The sequence below is a fragment of the Lolium rigidum genome, chromosome 7, assembly GCF_022539505.1.
Source record: "Lolium rigidum isolate FL_2022 chromosome 7, APGP_CSIRO_Lrig_0.1, whole genome shotgun sequence".
Classification (NCBI taxonomy): Eukaryota; Viridiplantae; Streptophyta; class Magnoliopsida; order Poales; family Poaceae; genus Lolium; species Lolium rigidum.
In genome coordinates this window covers 117,965,228-117,988,941 of record NC_061514.1, presented here as the reverse complement: position 1 = coordinate 117,988,941, position 23,714 = coordinate 117,965,228, and the positions used below count along the sequence as shown (strand labels likewise).

Below are 23,714 nucleotides of genomic sequence, written 5' to 3'. Positions count from 1 at the left end.
TATGTGCCCCTACCAGACGTGATAAGAAGGATAACATAAATATTAGCGTGAATCAGTTGACTGTGTGTTGGAGATTCGAGTTGTCGGCATTTCTAATTCGATGTCACATTTAAGGACATATATTTCCTAGTTCATCAACAAACATCAAAGTTAGGTCTATTTTAAGAGACGTAAATGGAAGATAATATGTATTGTTTCTCCTTTTTGCACCACTGGCTAACATTTGTTTGCCTTTTTTTTTACTTTTAAATATACATTATAAAGGGGGTGTAGCCAGTGATGTAAGCTCTCACACATTGTGAGGTTTGGGAAAGGGTATTTCTTGGCAGTCTTTCTCTTACTTTATATTATGCAAGGAGGCTGATTACATTATAATGAAACCAAAAATATCACAATATATCACTCTGTTGGCTACCTGTTCAAGTCACTCACACATATCGTTACTTCTGATAATTGTATCTACTTGATGCCCCTCCATAGAAGGATGCCAATACCTCTTTTATAATTTGAACCTTAGGGAGTGGCTGGTTAGATGAGATGCATTTGAATGAAATTCTTTAACCTCAGAGAGAACCAGAGGATAGAACATTTAATATGTTTCTTTAAAGAAGCCTTGTTAAAATTAGTAGGTTCATTCTTTTCAAAGATAACCTAAGTATGAGCGGATTAGAAGAGGATAAGAAGTACTTTTATCTCGGTATGAGAGTACTTACCATTTAGTATTCAGTTGCCACTAGCTAAATATAAATACAGAGTACATTCAAATGCTCATTTAACCTCGGTTATGTCCTACACATTGTTCTACCATTATAATGTCGTAGGTATGATGACTATTATAGTACCATTTTGGAAAACTGTCTAGGCTATCACTCACTCATTATATTTTTTTTTGCATTAATTGGTTATTAAGTTGATTTATATCAGGTACCAGTGCAATGAATGGCCGACAATTATCACAAAGACTAGGGAGAACCACGAATAGCAAAATTGGTAAATCTTCAAGTAGACCAATGGCCAAGAGGTTCACCATGGAATCCTTTGTTTATTTTTTCTAATTTCATGTTCATACATTTTGTAGAAATTTTCTATTATTTCCTTTTCATTAATTTAATCACTATGTTTGTATAAATTATCAAAACGTAACATGTAGTGGGCAGCTTGCCTATATTCATTTGATTATTGGTTTGTATTGATACACTGGTGTCATCAATTTAAGAATTGAAAAATAAGATTAAGGTGGGAAAGTTGCGCGACATGAAAAATAAAATAAATAAGTTTTTTTTTCTAAAAATTTCTGATAATAAGGGTGTGAAGTCCAAGATGATTACCACTCTACATGGATAAACATGATGAATCACTACAAAGTTTTCCGACAATGTGAACGTTTTCTCATTGCAGTTGTGCGCCATGCCGCTAAGCAGCAAGTTTGAGTCGACATTTGAGTCGATCTGTTGTGCATGCGGGCCGAGTCCACCCATACTGTCCGTCGACTGCCACATCTGAGCTTTGCTAATTATGTCAAATTCCGAGTGGATGCTAGTCTCATTCTTCGTACAATTTAGATAGATGTAAGGTTAACGATTTTTTACAGGAGTATAATAAATCGAATAACCATGCTACTCAAAATACCAGCTAAAATCACACAATTTATCTACTAATGAGGATTGCATCGAATTATTTAGTTTGGAAAATCTTCGATACTACATACTTAAATAATAATTCTATTTAATTGTTGCAAGAAAGAGGATCAGTTTGAGAAATCACATCCATAGAACCTTTAAATTGTACCACCAAACATGGCTGGTCGAGATTTGTCATTGACTAAGAATTGAACTGTGTATGAAATGAACATTTGATACCGAATAGGTATCATTAAAAGTCTTTTTCAATATGAATATAGCAATATTAAGTACCTACTATTTGTTGTTGGCCAAAATTTTATCTTAAAACACGCGTACAACTTATTCATACGAACCGCGAGGTAGTAGCCCCTGTAGGTTTGCATTGCGGTTGGAGCCTATTGACGTGAACACGACACGGCGACAGCAGCGTCGCTACAACCCACGTTGATCTGACTCAGCCGCCACCATTCCCAGAGAAGAAAGCAGAGAACCAATACCCACCTGATAGTACCAGCAGTAGTGGAGTAGTTTAATCGCCGCAGGCCACAAGTGTCAATCATCGGATGGGCGAAAAACGGCAAGATGACGAGATTGATGCTGTGCAAGACATTTCCAAATGGGGTTACGTCCTTTTCAGGTACGTCGCTCGTTTTATACTGCCAAAAGTTCATGCGTATGCTTGCAACAACTTGCAGATATGCGTATCTCCTACTTCGAGTAAACAAAGTGGGCGAGCACGTTAGCAAGTATTGTTCGGGGAAGTGCCATTTTTCAAACCTATCGGTCAGCCGCACTGCAGAAATCAATCAATTTGGACGAGCTAAACAAAGATGATTCCGTACTCTCATTACCTGGGAAGTACAGCTCGTTCATGTGCTTCCCCGTGGCCGAGATCATGATAAAAGTGGCACCGGCCGGCGACCTGGCCAAGCCTGCAGCTCGATCGAGGCCAAGCTGGGGCGTGTGGGCGTGGTCTGTTGTTTGTCGGCTAATCTCTGCTTGATTTTCTTGTATTGTTTGCAGCAAATGAATCAACCTGATGCCAAATGCAACACACTTCTGCTACTACAACACTTCCTATCATGTAGTTTTATATGGAATGGGAAGGGTTTGGGGGCACTTGAGAAGAAAAATGTTTATTACACTAGTAGAAAAAAGGCTTTCCATCCCAACCTATTAGTCCCCAAATACTTTGACCCGGGACTAATGGGTCTTTAGTCCCGGTTCTGCTGGTGAACCGAGACTAATGCTCGGGGCAACCGGGACTAAAGGGCTACGGTGGACTGCGGCCAGGGCAAGAACCTTTAATCCCGGTTGGGGACACCAACCAGGACTAAAGGGAACCCTTTAGTCCCGGTTAGTGTCCCCAACCGGGATTAAAGGTTTTTTTTCTGATTTTTGGCTCCCCACGCACCTCCACCCCCCCCCCATCACCTTTTTTAGCACTGTAAAATAGAAAATAAAATGATAGAAAATTCAAAAAAATAAAATGTTTTCAGATTCTTGTATGTTATGCAACTTAGTATTAGGGAAAATTAACAAATTTGAATTTTCACTTTTTTTGCAAAAAAGTTTTGAAAAATGGTAAAACCGCAATAACTTTTGAAAAAAAATGTATAATATATCAAAATGATCGTGGGAAAAGTTACATCCGAATTCACCCGGGTTTACCCGGTTAGCCAATTTTTAGATTCTCAAAATTCCAAATAAAAATATGAAAGCAGGAAGATTTTAGTTTTTGCTATAAATTACGGATTTTATATATTTTTTATTTTTTTAAAACCTAAAATTAATAATTGCATCCTGCATAAAGATTACTATCATTTTTACCCAATTTTTAGATTTTCAAATTTTTAGGTTTTAGGTTTGGCAAAAAAAAAATTTAATTAATTAATAATATTAAAAATAATACAAATTAAAAAGTTAATGTTCATTTATTTATTCAAGATTATTATTACATCATTTCTTTTGTTTATTAAAAGAATTATTTGAAATTCAAACAATAAAGAAATGTGACATCGATCAACATGTTAATAGGATTGATATGATACTACTATCACATACATGCGCGCGAAGCACTTGGATGCGGAACGGGATGGAACTCAGAAGTTAAGTGTGCTAGTGCTAGAGTAGTGGGAGGATGGGTGACCGAGCGGGAAGTTTGACCACGAGTATGTAATTTGACTAGAGATAAGTGTAGTTAGAGATAGAGACTAAACTATGCAAATAACTGAAATAGTAGAAATTCTGAAAAAAAAAGAAAAAAAAGAGGGAGTGAAAAAAAATTAACTCGAAATAGCCTTTAGTCCCGGTTTGTGTCCTTCGCCCCGGCGCATGCCAGCCGCCCACGTGGCAGGGCCTTTAGTCCCGGTTCGTAAGCAACCGGGACTAAAGGGGGGGCCTTTAGTCGCGCATAATTAGTCCCGGTTGCGCAACCGGGATTAATGGCCTTGCGAACCGGGACTAAAGCCCCTTTTTTACCAGTGTTAAGAATAATATTGCATAGAGTTTATTTGTATTCAGGAAACCAAGCAATCTGGTTGTGAAGATTCTTGGCTTAGTAATGTTGTTGGTATCTTGTGCCATATATAGCTTTGGGAACCAAACAATCGAGAGGTTCTTTGGTGGGCTCCTTATGGGAGTTAGAGAGGATAAATTTGAACTTGATACTTGCATTACTGCTAAATATTTTACTTTTATGGTTTCAATGGACAAGGAAACATAGTTTAAATGAAACCTGAATTTTAAGTGGAATTGGGGCATATTCTTAATTGTAGAGAATTACCTTTTAGAGCTATATACACTACAAGTTCCACAACTTGTCCTCAACGTGCATAGTAGTCCCATAACTTGAAAAATGTGAACATGCGGGACCACAACTTGTATCGAAAGAGCAAACAGGTCCCAAATCAATATTATGAGAAATTCTTCCAAGGGAAACAAAGTTAAGAGACTTTCTCGCTGGACTAATTTTTTTTGAATAACAACAGGAGAACTGTTATATTCATCGCAACAGAGGAGAAGGTCAAGACGACCGGTTGACCCAGTTTATGAGGAAAACCGAGCCCAAAAACCGTACAAAAAGACCCCATTTTTGAGGAAAAAAGGGTCGAAAAACCGCACAAACAACAGAGCCTCGTCGCCCACACGACACAAAGCCACCATTGCACAAAAAAAACACATCCGTGCCCGGAGCCGCCACTCCGGCTCCCCCTGCTCGGTTTCGAGCCGCAACGCCGCACGGACTAGACACCTCGTAGCCCAGGCTACACTAGATGACCATCCGCAGACCACGAACGTCGCGCCAAAAGATCCAGGGCCGTCGCCCCGACATGCCAGCCAGACCGACCATCCGATCGCGCCGACCGGGCCGACGGACTCGCTACCCACGTAGCACGAGCACGCCACCCTTGCCTTGTTAGACCACAACCACACCCCATGCGCCTGTAGTTGCAAGGCCGCTCGAGGCCGCCGCCTCGACGCATGATACGTCTCAAACGTATCTATAATTTTTTATGTTCCATGCTAGTTTTATGACAATATCTACATGTTTTATCCATAGTTTATATCATTTTGATGAATTTTCCGGTACTAACCTATTAACAAGATGCCGAAGCGCCAGTTCCTATTTTCTGCTGTTTTTGGTTTCAGAAATTCTACATAGGAAATATTCTCGAAATTGGACGAAATAAAAGCCAAACCTCTTATTTTTCCGAGGGACACACAGAGCCAGAAGGGAAAGCCCGGGGGAGGACCAGGGCCTCCTCCCCATAGGGGGGCGCGGCCAAGCCTCCAAGCGCGCCGCCAGGTGGGGACCCCACCTCGGGACTCCACCGACATCGCCCCTTCGCCTATATATTCCTCCGTCTGCGAAAACCCTAAAACAAGAAGTCATATTCCACGAAGAGTTCCGTAGCCGCCGCCATCGCGAAGACAAGTTTCGGGGGACAGAATCTCTGTTCCGGCACGCCGTCGGGACGGGAAATTGCCCCCGGAGTCATCTCCGTCGACTCCATCGCCATCTTCATCGCCGTTGCTGTCTCCCATGATGAGGAGGGGTAGTTCTCCCCCGAGGCTAAGGGCTCTACCGGTAGCTATGTGGTTCATCTCTCTCTCCCATGGTGTGATCTTTATGTGATCATGAGCTTTGTATCACTATTAATCTATGTGCTACTCTAGTGATGTTATTAAAGTAGTCTATTCCTCCTCCATGATGTAAAGAGGACAGTGTGTGCATCATGTAGTATTTGGCGTAGGTTATGATTGTAATCTCTTGTGGATTATGAAGTTAACTATTACTATGATAGTATTGATGTGATCTATTCCCCCTTTTATAGCTATTGTTGACAGTGTGTATGCTATGTTAGTACTCGGTCTAAATTGCAATGGTATTATCTTGGATTATGATTTGATGAGGATATCCCTATGAGTGGTGTTTGTCAAGTACTTGATGAACTTTGAGTGGAGCTTTTGTAGCCACAACGTGTTGATTAGTGAATCCAATAGGAGAGTGATGACGCGTGAAGCACACGTCCGTTGGGAACCCCAAGAAGAAGGTGTGATGCGTACAGCAGCAAGTTTCACTCAGTAAGAAACCAAGGTTTATCGAACCAGTAGGAGATGAAGGTCACGTGAAGGTTGTTGGGAGTGTAGTGCGGTGCAACACCAGGGATTCAGGCGCCAACGTGGAACCTGCAGAACACAATCAAAATACTTTGCCCCAACTTAACAGTGAGGTTGTCAATCTCACCGGCTTGCTGTAAACAAAGGATTAAACGTATGGTGTGGAGAATGATGTTTGTTTGCAAAGAACAACGAGAGAACAGAGATTGCGGTAGATTGTATTTCAGATGTAAAAGAATGGACCGGGGTCCACAGTTCACTAGTGGTGTCTCTCCAATAAGATAAAAAGCATGTTGGGTGAACAAATTACAGTTGGGCAATTGACAAATAGAGAGGGCATAACAATGCACATACATATCATGATGACTAATATGAGATTTACTTAGGGCATTACGACAAAAAACATAGACCGCTGTCCAGCATGCATCTATGCCTAAAAAGTCCACCTTCGGGTTAGCATCCGCACCCCTTCCAGTATTAAGTTGCAAACAACAGACAATTGCATTAAATATTGTGCGTAATGTAATCAACACAAATATCCTTAGACAAAACATAGATGTTTTATCCCTAGTGGCAACAACACATCCATAACCTTAGAACTTTCTGTCACTGTCCCAGATTCAATGGAGGCATGAACCCACTAACGAGCATAAATACTCCTGATAGCGTGCAAGACACACGTCCGTTGGGAACCCCAAGAGGAGGTGTGATGCGTACAACAGCAAGTTTTCCCTCAGTAAGAAACCAAGGTTATCGAACCAGTAGGAGTCAAGGAACACGTGAAGGTTGTTGGTGGCGGAGTGTAGTGTGGCGCAACACCAGGGATTCCGGCGGCAACGTGGAACCTGCACAACACAATCAAAGTACTTTGCCCCAACGTAACAGTGAGGTTATCAATCTCACCGGCTTCTTTGTAAACAAATGATTAGATGTATAGTGTGAAAGATGATGTTTGTTTGCGAAGAACAGTAAAGAACAAGTATTGCGAGTAGATTGTATTTCAGATGTAAAGAATGGACCGGGGTCCACGGTTCACTAGTGGTGTCTCTCCTATAAGATAAATAGCATGTTGGGTGAACAAATTACGAGTTGGGCAATTGACAAATAAAGAAGGCATAACAATGCACATACGTATATCATGATGAGTACTATGAGATTTAATCGGGGCATTACGACAAAGTACATAGACCGCTATCCGGCATGCATATATGCCTAAAAAGTCCACCTTCAGGTTATCATCCAAACCCCTTCCGAGTATTAAGTTGCAAACAACGAGACAATTGCATTAAGTATGGTGCGTAATGTAATCAACACAAATATCCTTAGACAAAGCATCGATGTTTTATCCCTAGAGGCAACAACACATCCACAACCTTAGAACTCTCTGTCACTGTCCCAGATTCAGTGGAGGCATGAACCCACTATCGAGCATAAATACTCCCTCTTGGAGTCACAAGTATCAACTTGGCCAGAGCCTCTACTAGCAACGGAGAGCATGCAAGAACATAAACAACATATATAGATTGATAATCAACTTGACATAGTATTCAATATTCATCGGATCCCAACAAACACAACATGTAGCATTACAAATAGATGATCTTGATCATGATAGGCAGCTCACAAGATCTAACATGATAGCACAATGAAGAGAAGACAACCATCTAGCTACCGCTATGGACCCATAGTCCAGGGGTGAACTACTCACACATCGATCCGGAGGCGATCATGGCGATGAAGAGCCCTCCGGGAGATGATTCCCCTCTCCGGCAGGGTGCCGGAGGCGATCTCCTGAATCCCTCGAGATGGGATTGGCGGTGACGGCGTCTCTGGAAGGTTTTCCGTATCGTGGCTCTCGGTACTGGGGTTTTGCGACGAAGGCTTTAAGTAGGCGGAAGAGCGGAGCCGGAGGGCTGACAGGGGCCCCACACACCAGGGCGGCGCGGGCCCTAGCCTGGCCGCGCGGCCCTGGCGTGGCGGCGCCTCGTCGCCCCACTTCGTAATCCTCTCGGTCTTCTGGAAGCTTCGTGGAAAAATAAGACCCTGGGCGTTGATTTCGTCCAATTCCGAGAATATTTCCTTTGTAGGATTTCTGAAACCAAAAACAGCAGAAAACAGCAGCTGGCTCTTCGGCATCTCGTCAATAGGTTAGTGCCGGAAAATGCATAATAATGACATATAATGTGTATAAAACATGTGAGTATCATCATAAAAGTAGCATGGAACATAAGAAATTATAGATACGTTTGAGACGTATCAAGCATCCCTAAGCTTAGTTCCTACTCGCCCTCGAGTAGGTAAACGATAACAAGGATAATTTCGAAGTGACATGCTATCATAATCTTGATCAATACTATTGTAAAGCATATGAGATGAATGCAGCGATTCGAAGCAATGGCAAAGACAATGAATAAACAAATGAATCATATAGCAAAGACTTTTCATGAATAGTACTTTCAAGACAAGCATCAATCAGACTTGCATAAGAGTTACTCATAAAGCAATAGATTCTTAGTAAAAAGCTTTGAAGCAACACAAAGGAAGATATAAGTTTCAGCAGTTGCTTTCAACTTCAACATATTTATCTCATGGATAATTGTCAACACAAAGTAATATAACAAGTGCAATAGGTAAATATGTAAGAATCAATGCACACAGTTGATACAAGTGTTTGCTTCTAAGATAGAAGGAAGTAGGTAAACTGACTCAACAATAAAGTAGAATATAGGCCCTTCGTAGAGGGAAGCATGGATTACTATTTTTGTGCTAGAGCTTTTCATTTTGAAAACATAGAAACAATTTTGTCAACGGTAGTAATAAATCATATGTGTTATGTATAAGATATCCTATAAGTTGCAAGCCTCATGCATAGTTTACCAATAGTGCTCGCACCTTGCCTAATTAGCTTGGATTAACATGGATTATCATTGCATAGCATATGTTTCAACCAAGTGTCACAAAGGGGTACCTCTATGCCGCCTGTACAAAGGTCTAAGGAGAAAGCTCGCATTGGATTTCTCGCTTTTGATTATTCTCAACTTAGACATCCATACCGGGACAACATAGACAATGAGATAATGGACTCCTCTTTAATGCATAAGCATTCAACAACAGATAAAATTCTCATAGGATATTGAGGATTAATTGTCCAAACTGAAACTTCCACCATGGATCATGGCTTTAGTTAGCGGCCCAATGCTCTTCTCTAACAATATGCATACTCAAACCATTTGATCATGAAAATCGCCCTTACTTCAGACAAAACGAACATGCATAGCAACTCACATGATATTCAACAAAGGTGTAATCGTTGATGGCGTCCCCAGAAACATGGTTACCGCTCAACAAGCAACTTATTAAGAAATAAGATACATAGCTACATATTCTTCACCACAATAGTTTTTAAGGCTATTTTTCCCATGAGCTATATATTGCAAAGACAAAGGATAGAATTTTAAAGGTAGCACTCAAGTAATTTACTTTGGAACGGCAGAGAAATACCATGTAGTAGGTAGGTATGGTGGACACAATTGGCATAGTTTTTGGCTCAAGGATTTGGATGCACGAGAAGAATTCCTCTCAATACAAGGCTAGGCTAGCAAGGTTGTTTGAAGCAAACTCAAGTATAAAACGGTACAGAAAAACTTACGTATGAACATATTGCAAGAATTATAAGACTTTACATCATCTCCTTGTTGTTCAAACACCTTAACCAGAAAATATCTAGACTCTAGAGAAACTAATCATGCAAACCAAATTTTAACAAGCTCTATGTAGTTCTTCATTAATGGGTGCAAGGTACATGATGCAAGAACTTAAACATGATCTATATGAGCACAACAATTGTCAAGTATCAAATTATTCAAGACATTATACCATTTACCACATGCAGCATTTTCTGTTTCCAACCATATAACAATGAAAGAAGTAGTTTCAACCTTCGCCATGAACATTAAGAATAAAGCTAAGAACATACGTGTTCATACGAAACAGCGTAGCGTGTCTCTCTCCCAAACAAAGAATGCTAGGATCCGATTTTATTCAAACAAAAACAAAAACAAACAAACAGACGCTCCAAGTAAAGCACATAAGATGTGACGGAATAAAAATATAGTTTCACTAGAGGTGACCTGATAAGTTTTCGATGAAGAAGGGATGCCTTGGGCATCCCCAAGTTTAAATGCTTGAGTCTTCTTAAAATATGCAGGGATGAACCACGGGGGCATCCCCAAGCTTAGACTTTTCACTCTTCTTGATCATATTGTATTATCCTCCTCTCTTGACCCTTGAAAACTTCCTCCACACCAAACTCAAAACAAACTTATTAGAGGGTTAGTGCATAATTGAAAATTCATATATTCAGAGGTGACATAATCATTCTTAACACTTCTGGACATTGCACAAAGCTACTGAAAGTTAATGGAACAAAGAAATCCATCAAACATAGCAAAACAGGCAATGCGAAATAAAAGGCAGAATCTGTCAAAACAGAACAGTCCTTAAAGACGAATTTTTAAGGGGCACTTAACTTGCTCAGATGAAAATGCTCAAATTGAATGAAAGTTGCGTACATATCTGCGGATCACGCACGTAAATTGGCAGATTTTTCTAAATTTTCTGCAGCAGGGGCGGCTCAATTTCGTGACAGCAAGAAATCTGTTCCTGCGCAGTAATCCAAATCTAGTATTGACTTTACTATAAAAGACTTTACTTGGCACAACAATGCAATAAAATAAAGATAAGAAGAGGTTGCTACAGTAGTAACAACTTCCAAGACTCAAATATAAAACAAAGTGCAGAAGTAAAATAATGGGTTGTCTCCTATAAGCGCTTTTCTTTAACGCCTTTCAGCTAGTCGCAGAAAGTGTGAATCAAGTATTGTCAAGAGACGAAGCATCAACATCATAATTTGTTCTAATAATAGAATCATAAGGTAACTTCATTCTCTTTCTAGGGAAGTGTTCCATACCTTTCTTAAGAGGAAATTGATATTTAATATTACCTTCCTTCATATCAATGGTAGCACCAACAGTTCGAAGAAAAGGTCATCCCAATATAATGGGACAAGATGCATTGCATTCAATATCCAAGACAACAAAATCAACGGGGATAAGGTTATTGCTAACCATAATGCGAACATTATCAATCCTCCCCAAAGGTTTCTTTATAGCATTATCAGCAAGATTAACATCCAAATAACAATTTTTCAATGGTGGCAAGTCAAGCATATCATAGATTTTCTTAGGCATAACATAAATACTTGCACCAAGATCACATAAAGCATTACAATCAAAATCATTGACCCTCATCTTAATGATGGGCTCCCAACCATCTTCTAACTTCCTAGGAATAGAAGTTTCAAGTTTTAGTTTCTCCTCTCTAGCTTTTATGAGAGCATTTGTAATATGTTTTGTAAAGGCCAAATTTATAGCACTAGCATTGGGACTTTTAGCAAGTTTTTGTAAGAACTTTATAACTTCAGAGATATGACAATCATCAAAATCTAAACCATTATGATCTACAACAATGGGATCATTGTCCCCAATATTTTGAAAAATTTCAGCAGTTTTATCACAAACAGTTTCAGCAGTTTTAGCAGTTTCAGGCAATTTTGCACGCTTTGCACTAGGAGTAGAAACATTGCCAACACCAATTATTTTACCATTGATAGTATGGGGTGTAGCAACATGTGAAGCATTATCATTACTAGTGGTGTTAATAGTCCAAACTTTAGCTACATTATTCTCTTTAGCAAGTTTTTCGTTTTCTTCTCTTTCCCACCTAGCATGCAATTCAGCCATCAATCTAATATTCTCATTAATTCGAATTGGGATGGCGTTTGCTGTAGTAACAATTTTATTATCATTATCCTCAGGTTTAGCAGCCATTTTATTAATTAAAGAAGATTGTGACGCTGACATGTATGAGATTCGGTTTTCAGCATTTGAGAGCTTAGTTTGCAAACCAGAAATCTACATATTTAAATTTTCAAGTTGATTTCCTATATTTTTCAACAAGGCAGATTGTTCATTCATAGTTTTAGTAAACAATTAATTTTGCTCATATTGTGATTGCATAAAGCTCTTAGTAGCTCTTTCTATTTCTAACATCTTTTCCTCATTAGGCGAAACAAATCTACCATAAGAATTACCATAACCATTACCATTAGCAGAAGGATATGGCCTATAGTTGTTACCAGAATTATTCCTATAAGCATTGTTGTTGAAATTATTACTTTTAATGAAGTTCACATCAACATGCTCTTCTTGAGCAACCAATGAAGCTAAAGGAACATTATTAGGATCAACATTAGATCTACCATTAACAAGCATAGACATAATAACATCAATCTTATCACTTAAGGAGGAGGTTTCTTCAACATAATTTACCTTCTTACCTTGCGGAGTCCTTTCAGTGTGCCATTCAGAGTAGTTGATCATCATATCATCAAGAAGCTTTGTTGCCGCCCCCAAAGTGATGGACATAAAGGTACCTCCAGCAGCTGAATCCAATAAGTTCCGCGAAGAAAAATTCAATCCTGCATAAAAGGTTTGGATGATCATCCAAGTAGTCAGTCCATGGGTAGGGCAATTCTTCACCAAAGATTTCATTCTCTCCCATGCTTGAGCAACATGTTCATTATCAAATTGCTTGAAATTCATTATGCTACTTCTCAAAGATATAATTTTAGCGGGGGGATAATATCTACCAATAAAAGCATCCTTACATTTAGTCCATGAATCAATACTATTCTTAGGCAAAGATAGCAACCAATCTTTAGCTCTTCCCCTTAAGGAGAAAGGAAACAATTTTAATTTTATAATGTCACCATCTACATTCTTATACTTTTGCATTTCACATAGTTCAACAAAATTATTAAGATGGGCAGCAGCATCATCGGAACTAACACCGAGAAAATTGCTCTCTCATAACAAGATTTAGTAAAAAAGGTTTAATTTCAAAGAATTCTGCTGTAGTAGCAGGTGGAGCAATAGGTGTGCATAAGAAATCATTATTATTTGTGCTAGTGAAGTCACACAACTTAGTATTCTCAGGAGTATTCATTTTAGCAGTAGTAAATAAAGTAAAATAAATAAAGTAAATGCAAGTAACTAATTTTTTGTGTTTTTAATATGGAGAACAGGACAGTAAATAAAGTAAAGCTAGCAACTAATTTTTTTGTGTTTTTGATATAAGAGCAAACAAAACAGTAAATAAAGTAAAACAAAGCAAGACAAAAACAAAGTAAAGAGATTGGATGTGGGAGACTCCCCTTGCAGCGTGTCTTGATCTCCCCGGCAACGGCGCCAGAAAAAGAGCTTGATAGCGTGCAAGACACACGTCCGTTGGGAACCCCAAGAGGAAGGTGTGATGCGTACAGCAACAAGTTTTCCCTCAGTAAGAAACCAAGGTTATCGAACCAGTAGGATTCAAGGAACACGTGAAGGTTGTTGGTGGCGGAGTGTCGTGCGGCGCAACACCAGGGATTCCGGCGCCAACGTGGAACCTGCACAACACAATCAAAGTACTTTGCCCCAACGTAACAGTGAGATTGTCAATCTCACCGGCTTGCTATAAACAAAGGATTAGATGTATAGTGTGGAAGATGATGTTTGTTTGCGAAGAACAGTAAAGAACAAGTATTGCGATGAGATTGTATTTCAGATGTAAAGAATGGACCGGGGTCCACAGTTCACTAGTGGTGTCTCTCCCATAAGATAAATAGCATGTTGGGTGAACAAATTACAGTTGGGCAATTGACAAATAAAGAAGGCATACCAATGCACATACTTATATCATGATGAGTACTATGAGATTTAATCAGGGTATTACGACAAAGTACATAGACCGCTATCCAGCATGCATCTATGCCTAAAAAGTCCACCTTCAGGTTATCATCCGAACCCCTTCCGGTATTAAGTTGCAAACAACGAGACAATTGCATTAAGTATGGTGCGTAATGTAATCAATACAAATATCCTTAGACAAAGCATCGATGTTTTATTCCTAGTGGCAACAAGACATCCACAACCTTAGAACTTTCCATCACTGTCCCGCATTCAATGGAGGCATGAACCCACTATCGAGCATAAATACTCCCTCTTGGAGTCACAAGTATCAACTTGGCCAGAGCCTCTACTAGCAACGGAGAGCATGCAAGATCATAAACAACATATATGATAGATTGATAATCAACTTGACATAGTATTCAATATTCATCGGATCCTAACAAACACAACATGTAGCATTACAAATAGATGATCTTGATCATGATAGGCAGCTCACAAGATCTAACATGATAGCACAATGAAGAGAAGACAACCATCTAGCTACTGCTATGGACCCATAGTCCAGGGATGAACTACTCACACATCGATCCGGAGGCGATCATGGCGATGAAGAGCCCTCGGGAGATGATTCCCCTCTCCGGCGGGTGCCGGAGGCGATCTCCCGAATCCCCGAGATGGGATTGGCGGCGACGGCGTCTCTGGAAGGTTTTCCGTATCGTGGCTCTCGGTACTGGGGTTTTCGCGACGAAGGCTTTAAGTAGGCGGAAGGGCGGAGTCGGAGGGCTGACAGGGGCCCCACACACCAGGGCGGCGCGGGCCCTAGCCTGGCCGCGCGGCCCTGGCGTGGCGGCGCCTCGTCGCCCCACTTCGTAATCCTCTCGGTCTTCTGGAAGGTTCATGGAAAAATAAGACCATGGGCGTTGATTTCGTCCAATTCCGAGAATATTTCCTTTGTAGGATTTCCGAAACCAAAAACAGCAGAAAACAGCAACTGGCTCTTCGGCATCTCGTCAATAGGTTAGTGCCGGAAAATGCATAATAATGACATATAATGTGTATAAAACATGTGAGTATCATCATAAAAGTAGCATGGAACATAAGAAATTATAGATACGTTTGAGACGTATCAACTCCCTCTTGGAGTTACAAGTATCAACTTGGCCAGAGCCTCTACTAGCAACGGAGAGCATGCAAGATCATAAACAACACATATATGATAGATCAATAATCAACTTGACATAGTATTCCATATTCATCGGATCCCAACAAACACAACATGTAGCATTACAAATAGATGATCTTGATCATGTTAGGCAGCTCACAAGATCTAAACATCATAACACTAGAGGAGAAGACAACCATCTAGCTACTGCTATGGACCCATAGTCCAAGGAAGAACTACTCATAGCACGAGAGAGAGAGAGAGAGAGAGAGAGAGAGAGAGAGAGAGAGAGAGAGAGAGAGAGAGAGAGAGAGAGAGAGAGAGAGAGAGAGAGAGAGAGAGAGAGAGAGAGAGAGAGAGAGAGAGAGAGAGAGAGAGAGAGAGAGAGAGAGAGAGAGAGAGAGAGAGAGAGAGAGAGAGAGAGAGAGAGAGAGAGAGAGAGAGAGAGAGAGAGAGAGAGAGAGAGAGAGGAGAGAGAGAGAGAAAGAGAGAGAGAGAGAGAGAGAGAGAGAGAGAGAGAGAGAGAGAGAGAGAGAGAGAGAGAGAGAGAGAGAGAGAGAGAGAGAGAGAGAGAGAGAGAGAGAGAGAGAGAGAGAGAGAGAGAGAGAGAGAGAGAGAGAGAGAGAGAGAGAGAGAGAGAGAGAGAGAGAGAGAGAGAGAGAGAGAGAGAGAGAGAGAGAGAGAGAGAGAGAGAGAGAGAGAGAGAGAGAGAGAGAGAGAGAGAGAGAGAGAGAGAGAGAGAGAGAGAGAGAGAGAGAGAGAGAGAGAGATTTGATTTCTAAGCATCTAGATTCTATTGTAAGCAAAGTGAGCTAGGGCTTTTTGCATTTGACTAGCTATAGGTGTCTTTTACAGAATACATTAAATCAAATCCTTTAGAAAGAGGAAGTTAAATGGCTGCAGCAGGTTAAGGAAAAAGATCTCTTAGAAGGAGATAGACACACTAGATACTTTATGATCAACGCTAGTGGTAGTAAACGTAAGAATAAAATTTCTAGACTGTGTCAAGAGGAAGGTTTCATAGAGGGTGATCACAATTTACTTTATAATGCAAGTTTATTGGACCCAGTTGACTTATGCCAGTTCACTTGGATACACCTCCTACCTGTTGATCTAGAGGAGGCGGGTAGAAAGTTTTTGGTAACACCTTTCTCTTCAGAAGAAGCTAAAACAAATATTTTCTAGATGTGTGAGTTATAAACTACGAACCGTTTCCGCTCTTTTCCTCTCACGAGAGGCGGCGGCGGCTGCGCTCCTCCCGATCTCGTCTGGCCAGAGCGTTGGTCCTAGCCCCTCTCCCTCTGCTCGCCGCTCCGGCGGTGGCAGGGGGTGAGGGATCTCATTCCTCCGTTCTAGCCTAGTAGTTAGGGTTAGGTTTTATTTTCTATGGTGCGTCGTTTGGGGCTCCTCATCTCGAAAAAAAAAAGAACAACTCATTTTGACTTGCATCTTAGATAAACTAAAAATCCTGAAAATGGTTTATATCTTTGCACCAAATGGAGTAGTTCTACTGTGGTAGTCCGACCGAACGTATTCACTCCATTTCAAAATAAGTGATCGGTTTTATCTAGATAAAAATGTATTTACGCATCAAAATACACCCTCACCGCCTCGCGCCCAGACAACATCGTGCGCCCACTCAGCCCGCGTGAGAGCCATCAGCCATGCAGCCCAGGAACAAAGTAGGTGACAGACCCTTGCTCAGAGTTCATCCAGTAGTAGTGACACACTGGTACAGGCAGATGCAGGCTTTTTTTTTCCTTGAGACTTGAGAGAACGGTAATGTGGTTGCATCGTGATATATTGTTAAAGTAGAATCATTCACTGTCGATCGTCTACACAGTGTTTTTGTATAACAGCATCCCTAACCAAAAAATCATTTCCACAAACATAATCATATGAAAACAAACTGAATCCATCTACAGGGTCATGTACCGTGTGGCTTCGACATTAACAACAGAGAGCCATGGAAATAAACCAAGAACAGAGACGATAAACAGCTCATGAGGCCTGGAGAACAGAGAGCCCATCATGACGACAAGCTGCCGCCGCCCTGCTGCCAGAGGTTGATGATGTCAGTGGCCTGGTTGAGAAGGATGATCATCTGCTTCTGCGAGATCCACTCTTTCTCCTCCAGCTTTGCTCTGAGCTCCTCCCACGCATCCTTCCGTGGCCAAAAGTAGTACGGGCTCAAGGGGATGCTACCGAAGCCCGGAACCATCTGGTCGAGGGCAATGCCGATGTTCTTCTCCATCCATATGAATTTCAGCACCAGCACCGGGTCCTGCTTCTCGGGCACCTCCACCTTGTACTGCCATACACAACTCAAATTGTCTCAGATTTCATTCTAGTAACAGAAATAACTGCCTGCATTAATAGATCCAACTCTGCAGTTCTAGAAAAGCTCAAAGCATGAAATAAAATGATTTGCAATCAGAATTACTATCCCACTGTCGACTTTCCAATGTTAGACATCAATTCCATAATTCGATTTGAAAAAAAAACAGCTGAAGGCTGCTGGTACTATGCTGTAATGTGCATTGGTTACGATTTTCAAAAACTCAGCTTCAGTGACTCCAGTGACCCTCAAAAAGTTCTCAAAGGTATGTTTTGAGGGTAATTCTAGTGTAATCAATCCTCACTCAATTCATGAATGAGCAATTCCATCAAAATGACGAAAGGGGGTCCATCTATACATATAAATAGCACATGTTGGACTGTTGGTATCATGAGCACTGTCGGCAGCAGTCAGTTCTAGAACATGTTATTGCTTTCTCAGCCAAGTCATCTTTAAAACAAATGCCAGCCAAGTAAGGAAAATGGTGTACCAGTCTCAAATCCATGTAAAGGCTTAAACATGCTAGTGCAGTAATTACCACTGCAGAAGTTCAAAACTAGAGGAAAAGCACAGCCCAATCATTCCCAACGAGATTAAGAATTTTCCAAATTTATTCTGTGTCCTCAACCAGCTAAATTAATGAGTGGAAATGAGCAGCCTAAAACATTTCGATGAACCTAACTGAACTCCTTCAATGCAATACTGTCTGAACCGTAATTTACCGCACGAACAGGGAAATGAGCAAGTTGGGAGCAGATGAAAAGAGAATAACCTCCTCGCTTTCCTCCACGGCTTCCGCAGCTACTTCTCCACCAAGTGGCTCATCTTCTCCTAAACCGACGTAGGGCTCCCCGGCGGCGGCGGCGACGCTGCGGAGCGAGCGAAGGGGCAGCCTCCTGCTGTGGAAGTGGACAATGGCGTGGGAGGAAGAGGAGGAGGTGGAAGGTCTGGGCGGGGAGACCCGGGGCCGCGAGGCGAGGGCCGGTGTAGTGGCGGGGTGGACGGACATGGGGAGCATGGTGTCCTTCCTTCCGGATAAGAGAGGAGGAAGACGATGGTGCCACTGTCTCTCCTCCTATCCCCGCCTTTTCAGCTGTCAGCGGCCAGTAACAAAACACTGGGCTACGATAGTTCATGGGCTGGGCCTTCTAAAGCCGACGACAGCAAGTACACCTCTGCAAACTTCCGGACCGCCTATTCGCCGCTCTTAGCGGGAGCGAGCGGCGCTCCGCTGCAGGCGTGTCTTCATGACCCGCACAGAATGCAGCCCAATCAAAGGTATGGTTTTTTCCGTTTAAATTTTAAAAATGTTTAAATTTGAAGAATGCTCAAATTTTAAAATTTTTTTTGAATTTTAAAATGTTCAAATTTTATAAAAATGTTTAAAAAGTTTATGAAAAAACTAACCAGAAAACCAGAAGGAAAACCGAAAAGCATAGAAAAACGAGAAATCAAAGAAAAAAATGAAAGAAAAATCCCAACAGGGAAAGAAAACCAAAAAGGAAAAAAAAGAAAAAACTAGACAAGTGAATCTTTATTGCTGGCAGGAAACCTAGAGTAGAGGAGTAATAGGCCGACCCAACATATGTGCGCCACGTGTGGTGCCTCAGGTAGATCCAGCAACAAGCGGTGAATAGAAATCACCGTAAACTTCAAAGTTGAACAGTACTTGTTTTTTTCCAAATATATTTGATGAATTTTACTTAAAATAGGAATCATTTCTGAGGGGAATACCTTTGTATAAGATGTCTGGATTTGTTTGTAAATCTTGGTGGTCTTTGATGATGGCAATGGGTAGGGTATGGACAGGATAGAGCAATAACATATCCATACCCGTATGGGTACAAACTTCTGCCCATACTCGTATCCATGGATATAAAACTTTACCCATACATATACCCGGCGGGTACCCGTACCCATTGGATACCCTGTGGGTAGGTTAAATTGTACACAAGTTACTCACAATTTTACTACATCTATCAATAATGAATTTGATTTAAAAAAGTATTTATCTCAACTCAATAAGAGGTAGTTGAGTACACATAAAAATTAACAAAATATAGAAATCACATTATCATATTCTAACTCATAAATCAATAAAAGTAGACGTGTCACATGAGAAATTTACAATAAATGGTCGGGTATGGGTATACCCGCGGGTACGAAACTATACATGTGCCATACCCATCACTTAACTGGTAGGATATGTGTACTACCCATGAGTATAAAAGTGTACGCATACCCTGCCCATGCGGTACGGTACGCACGGATACTCATACCCATGGGTAAAATTGCCATCCTTAGTGGTCTTTCCAAGCAATTGTATCAACGCCAAACTATCTTTATCCCACTCTACAAATATAATTTATTCCATCCGTTTTGAAATAAGTGTGGAAACCTTAAAGAAGAAATGTATGTATCTACACATTAAAAAAAGATACATCAATATCTAAAATGTACAATAATAAAGTACAATAAGAAGAAATGCATGTATCTACTTATTTTGGAACAGATGTAGTACATGGTAAGGTGCACACTTTTAAATTTGTAATAAAGTACAATAATTTTGGTCACTGTGATGATAAATTTTAGTTGAGTAGAATTTACAAAACAAAAATGTGTTACCAAAGTTGATTTTCAACATGTGATCCTACAAAAATTCATAATTAACGTGACGAATTTAAGGGGCATCGGCGGTGGATTTGTAAGGGAGAGAGTGGGTAGATAGTGAGATGAGAGAGCCGTTTGGGAAGAGGTAGTGACAAGTGGGCCATTTGATAAAATTCTCTAAGTGTCTAAGTGTGTTTTTATGAAATAAAATAAATCAAATATATTGATACATGTTCGACATTCTTTCGGTAACGGTCCCACACTTTTGGTACCACTTGGTAAGATCAGTCTGATGCCACCTATTTTATCACCGCTAGATCGGGATGGATGGACGGTGTCGAAAATGCCAACCTATAAATTGCTTTTTTTCCAAAAAGAATTCAGTGAATTTTGCTAGAAACATGAACAATTTCTAACAGGGAGACATCCAATGAATATTTTATAAGATGCCTGGATTTTTGTTTTCAAATCTCGGTGGTCAATTCAAGCATTTATATCAACGTCAAGCTATCATTATCCTAGCCTACTCATAGTGTAACAAGGTACGTCCTAAAAGGTGCAGACTTGTAATAAATTTGTAATATAGCAATTTGGTCTTAGCGATGAGAAATATTTGTTGATTAAAATTGCAAAACAAAATTATGCAACTGAAAACTAGCAAAGGTAGGATTTCAACGTGTGATCCTACAAAAAAAAAACAGATGATTGAGTCCATAGCAATTAGATTCGGCTGGGTGTATATTGCTGGTGAAAATGGCTATAGAGTTACAGTAGTCAAGTACTAATAAACATTAGTCTTGCAGAACATGTAATAGTAAGAAATTTGGCGAAGGAAACATGCAATAAATTCCAGCATCGTCTCACACGTTTAATCAGAGCACTGTGTCAGATAAATCAGAGCATTAGTCCCATCTTATTCCACGGTGACCACTAACTATTTACTGTGTCATGTGATGTGCCCGATCGTTTGTTCGCAGGCAGAGGCTTGTCCAATCCAGAGGTCAGCACTCAGAACTCCTGCGCCGGCGAGTACTCCTCGTGCTCGGGCACCGCCGCCGGCGACGTGGAAGAGTTCACCAGGTTGAGTATGCTGTTCCAGTAGTTCTTCTCCTCCTCCGTCTCGTGCGCCTTGGCGTCCTCCGCTTCGGCGTCGATGCTCCCCGCCTGCCTTGTAGTGTTGTGGTTCAAGGAAACGTCGAGAAGCAGCCCGGTGAAGCCCGCTGCGGCGAAGCCCGCGTCGGCGGCGTCGACGTCATTGCTCCAGTGGTGGCTCTGGTCCTTGCACGCCTCCTCGTACGCCTGCATGGGCTGCTGCATGGCGGCGCGCACGGCGGCGGCGCCGTGCGCCTCCAGCACGGACGCGAGCGCCGCGCCGCCGTCGGCGAAGCTGAGCGTGGAGGTCGGCGAGTCGAGGCCGTGCGCGGCGGGGTGAGGCAGGTACTGCGCCGAGGTGGAGCTGTTGGAGGCGGAGGCTGCGGCGAGCGCACGTAGCTTGGCCTCGCGGGCGAGGCGCGCCTCGGCCTCGAGCCGCGCGCTCTCCCACTGCGCCGTGTGGCTGAGGTGCGCCGCGGCCTTGGCGTGCTGCGCGCCGGCCTCGGCGCCGCCGCCGTCGCCGCCGGGAGCGTCGGAGCGCGGCTTGTGCGTGACGGGGTCGATGCCCATCTTGGCGAGGCGCTTCTTGAGGTGCGTGTTCCAGTAGTTCTTGATCTCGTTGTCGGTGCGCTTGGGCAGGTGCGTGGCGATCGCCGACCACCTGCGTACAACAGCGCCGGTGCATAAGAGAAAAATCTCAGAATTCACATCAAAATTACTGTATGCAAAATCTTCTCGAAACGATCGCTGGGATGAGATTCAAGGGGTGCATGTCCAATTGGCCATGCAGATGCAGTAGCACACAGACTAGAGACAGAGTGCAGAGATGCATGATAGGAGCAGGGCGTGCGAGTCAAATGGCGAGAGTGCAGGTGGCTACAGTGTACCGGAACCGCCAACACTGGTCCACGGCGATGCATGGGGGGCTCCCCTCCTCCGCCACGCCATTAATGACAAGCTTGAATGCCGAATCATGTTGAAAAGAGAAGGGAAAATTCGGGGGAGAGGCACACATGGCCCAACTTTTACACGCTTTTTCCCCAAGTTGATGCGTGCATTCATTCACCAGCTCGCGCTACTCATGCGTGCATAGTTGTTCTACAGGCCCGGCCGGCTAAATGATGAACTACACGAGTACTTTTTTTTCTTTCAGGAAAAAAAAAGATGAACAGCGATGCTACTAGTTCTGAGCAGCACAGTGAGATCACAGTAGAACGAAGACGATCGGCATCTCTGATGATACAGAGATGATCGATAGCTGCTGAGATCGCAATTCCAGATGAAGTATCCTAATTCATGGGCTAATTATGCACAATGCAGGGAAAATGTTGTGTACGTTGTTGCTGCAACTCAGAGCAGAGTAGCAGTTCGTAAGCATTTTACTACTGCGATCTCACGCCCTCATAAATTTGTGAACTTTGAAGAAGACTAGTACTCTACTAGGGTGCCGCATGTTCACTAGCTAGCGTGTTCTTGACCTGGCCGGTCTCGGTCAAGTCAGCAAACTAGTAGGAGCAGTCAAAATTGCCCCAGGAGGTCGAATTCCATCACGCATGATCCTCTCAGGTACGGTACGGGATTAATCAAGAGAATTTAGGGTGGGTGCAAGTGCAAATTAGATAGTGGGAGAATGGATCATCAGAAGTACCTGTTGCCGAGGAGGGCGTGTAGCTGGATGATGGTCTGCTCCTCCTGGAGGCTGAACTTTCCCCTCTTGATGTCCGGGCGGAGGTAGTTGGTCCACCGGAGACGGCAGCTCTTGCCGCACCGCTGCAGCCCTGCAAAACCTCATTGATTTTTTTTTTGTCCACATCAGAAACAATTCAGGTAACCACGCAGAGCAGAATGCAGGACTGAATTAGTAGTAAGCAATCGATGCAGTCAAGATGGATGGGGCGAGGGGTGGTGAGCTGACTGACCGGCCTTGGCTGGCAGGGAGCGCCAGCATCCGTGGCCCTGCTGCTCGATGTAGGAGAGCAGCTTCTGGTCCTCCTCGGGCGTCCACGGCCCCTTCTTCAGCCCCTCCTTCTCGCAGCACGGCGATCGCCCCATCACCGCAATCCCCTGATCACAAGCTCCAACTCTCTGTATCCTCCCTCTTAATTCCTTACTCGCGCTCGCTCACACGAATTTCCCCAACGCCGGCCTCCCTTTCTTTTTCACTCGCTCGCTCAAGTAACTAGGTAGCCTGGCCTGATCGATCGTGAGAATTGACTACGGGAGATCTTCGTGGCAGGGCAGTGACTACGAGCGAGCGAGCGAGTACAGTGGCTCGCAATGTGTGCCAGTGAGCAGAGTGTGAGAGGGAGAGGACAAGTGAGGAAGGAGAGGCAGTGATCGAGCCGAGTGGAGTGAAGTAGCGTGTGGTGCAGTGCGGCTGGCCGCTGGCTATAGCTTTTGTGCGGAGGTCGGTGTAGACGCATAAATAGAGCAAGGGCGCGGTATCTTCTTCGGGCACCGCGCGCGGGCCCGGCGTG

General features: G+C 42.4%; 2 protein-coding genes across 2 annotated transcripts; both read right to left on the bottom strand.

The window, feature by feature from the left end:
* Positions 1 to 16,998: 16,998 nt before the first annotated feature.
* LOC124675368 (30S ribosomal protein 3, chloroplastic-like) lies at positions 16,999 to 18,602 on the bottom strand. Its single transcript, XM_047211440.1, has 2 exons — positions 18,308 to 18,602; positions 16,999 to 17,508 (listed from the first exon to the last, which is right to left on the bottom strand). Exons 1-2 carry the CDS (start codon positions 18,551 to 18,553, stop codon positions 17,227 to 17,229), a joined length of 528 nt encoding a protein of 175 aa, XP_047067396.1. The 5' UTR covers positions 18,554 to 18,602; the 3' UTR covers positions 16,999 to 17,226.
* A 2,551-nt stretch (positions 18,603 to 21,153) lies between these two features.
* On the bottom strand, positions 21,154 to 23,289 carry LOC124677968 (transcription factor MYB16-like). The gene is made up of 3 exons (XM_047213900.1): positions 23,157 to 23,289; positions 22,886 to 23,015; positions 21,154 to 21,898 (listed from the first exon to the last, which is right to left on the bottom strand). The coding sequence occupies exons 1-3, from the start codon at positions 23,287 to 23,289 to the stop codon at positions 21,154 to 21,156; spliced, it is 1,008 nt and encodes a 335-aa protein (XP_047069856.1).
* Between the last annotated feature and the right edge of the window lie 425 nt (positions 23,290 to 23,714).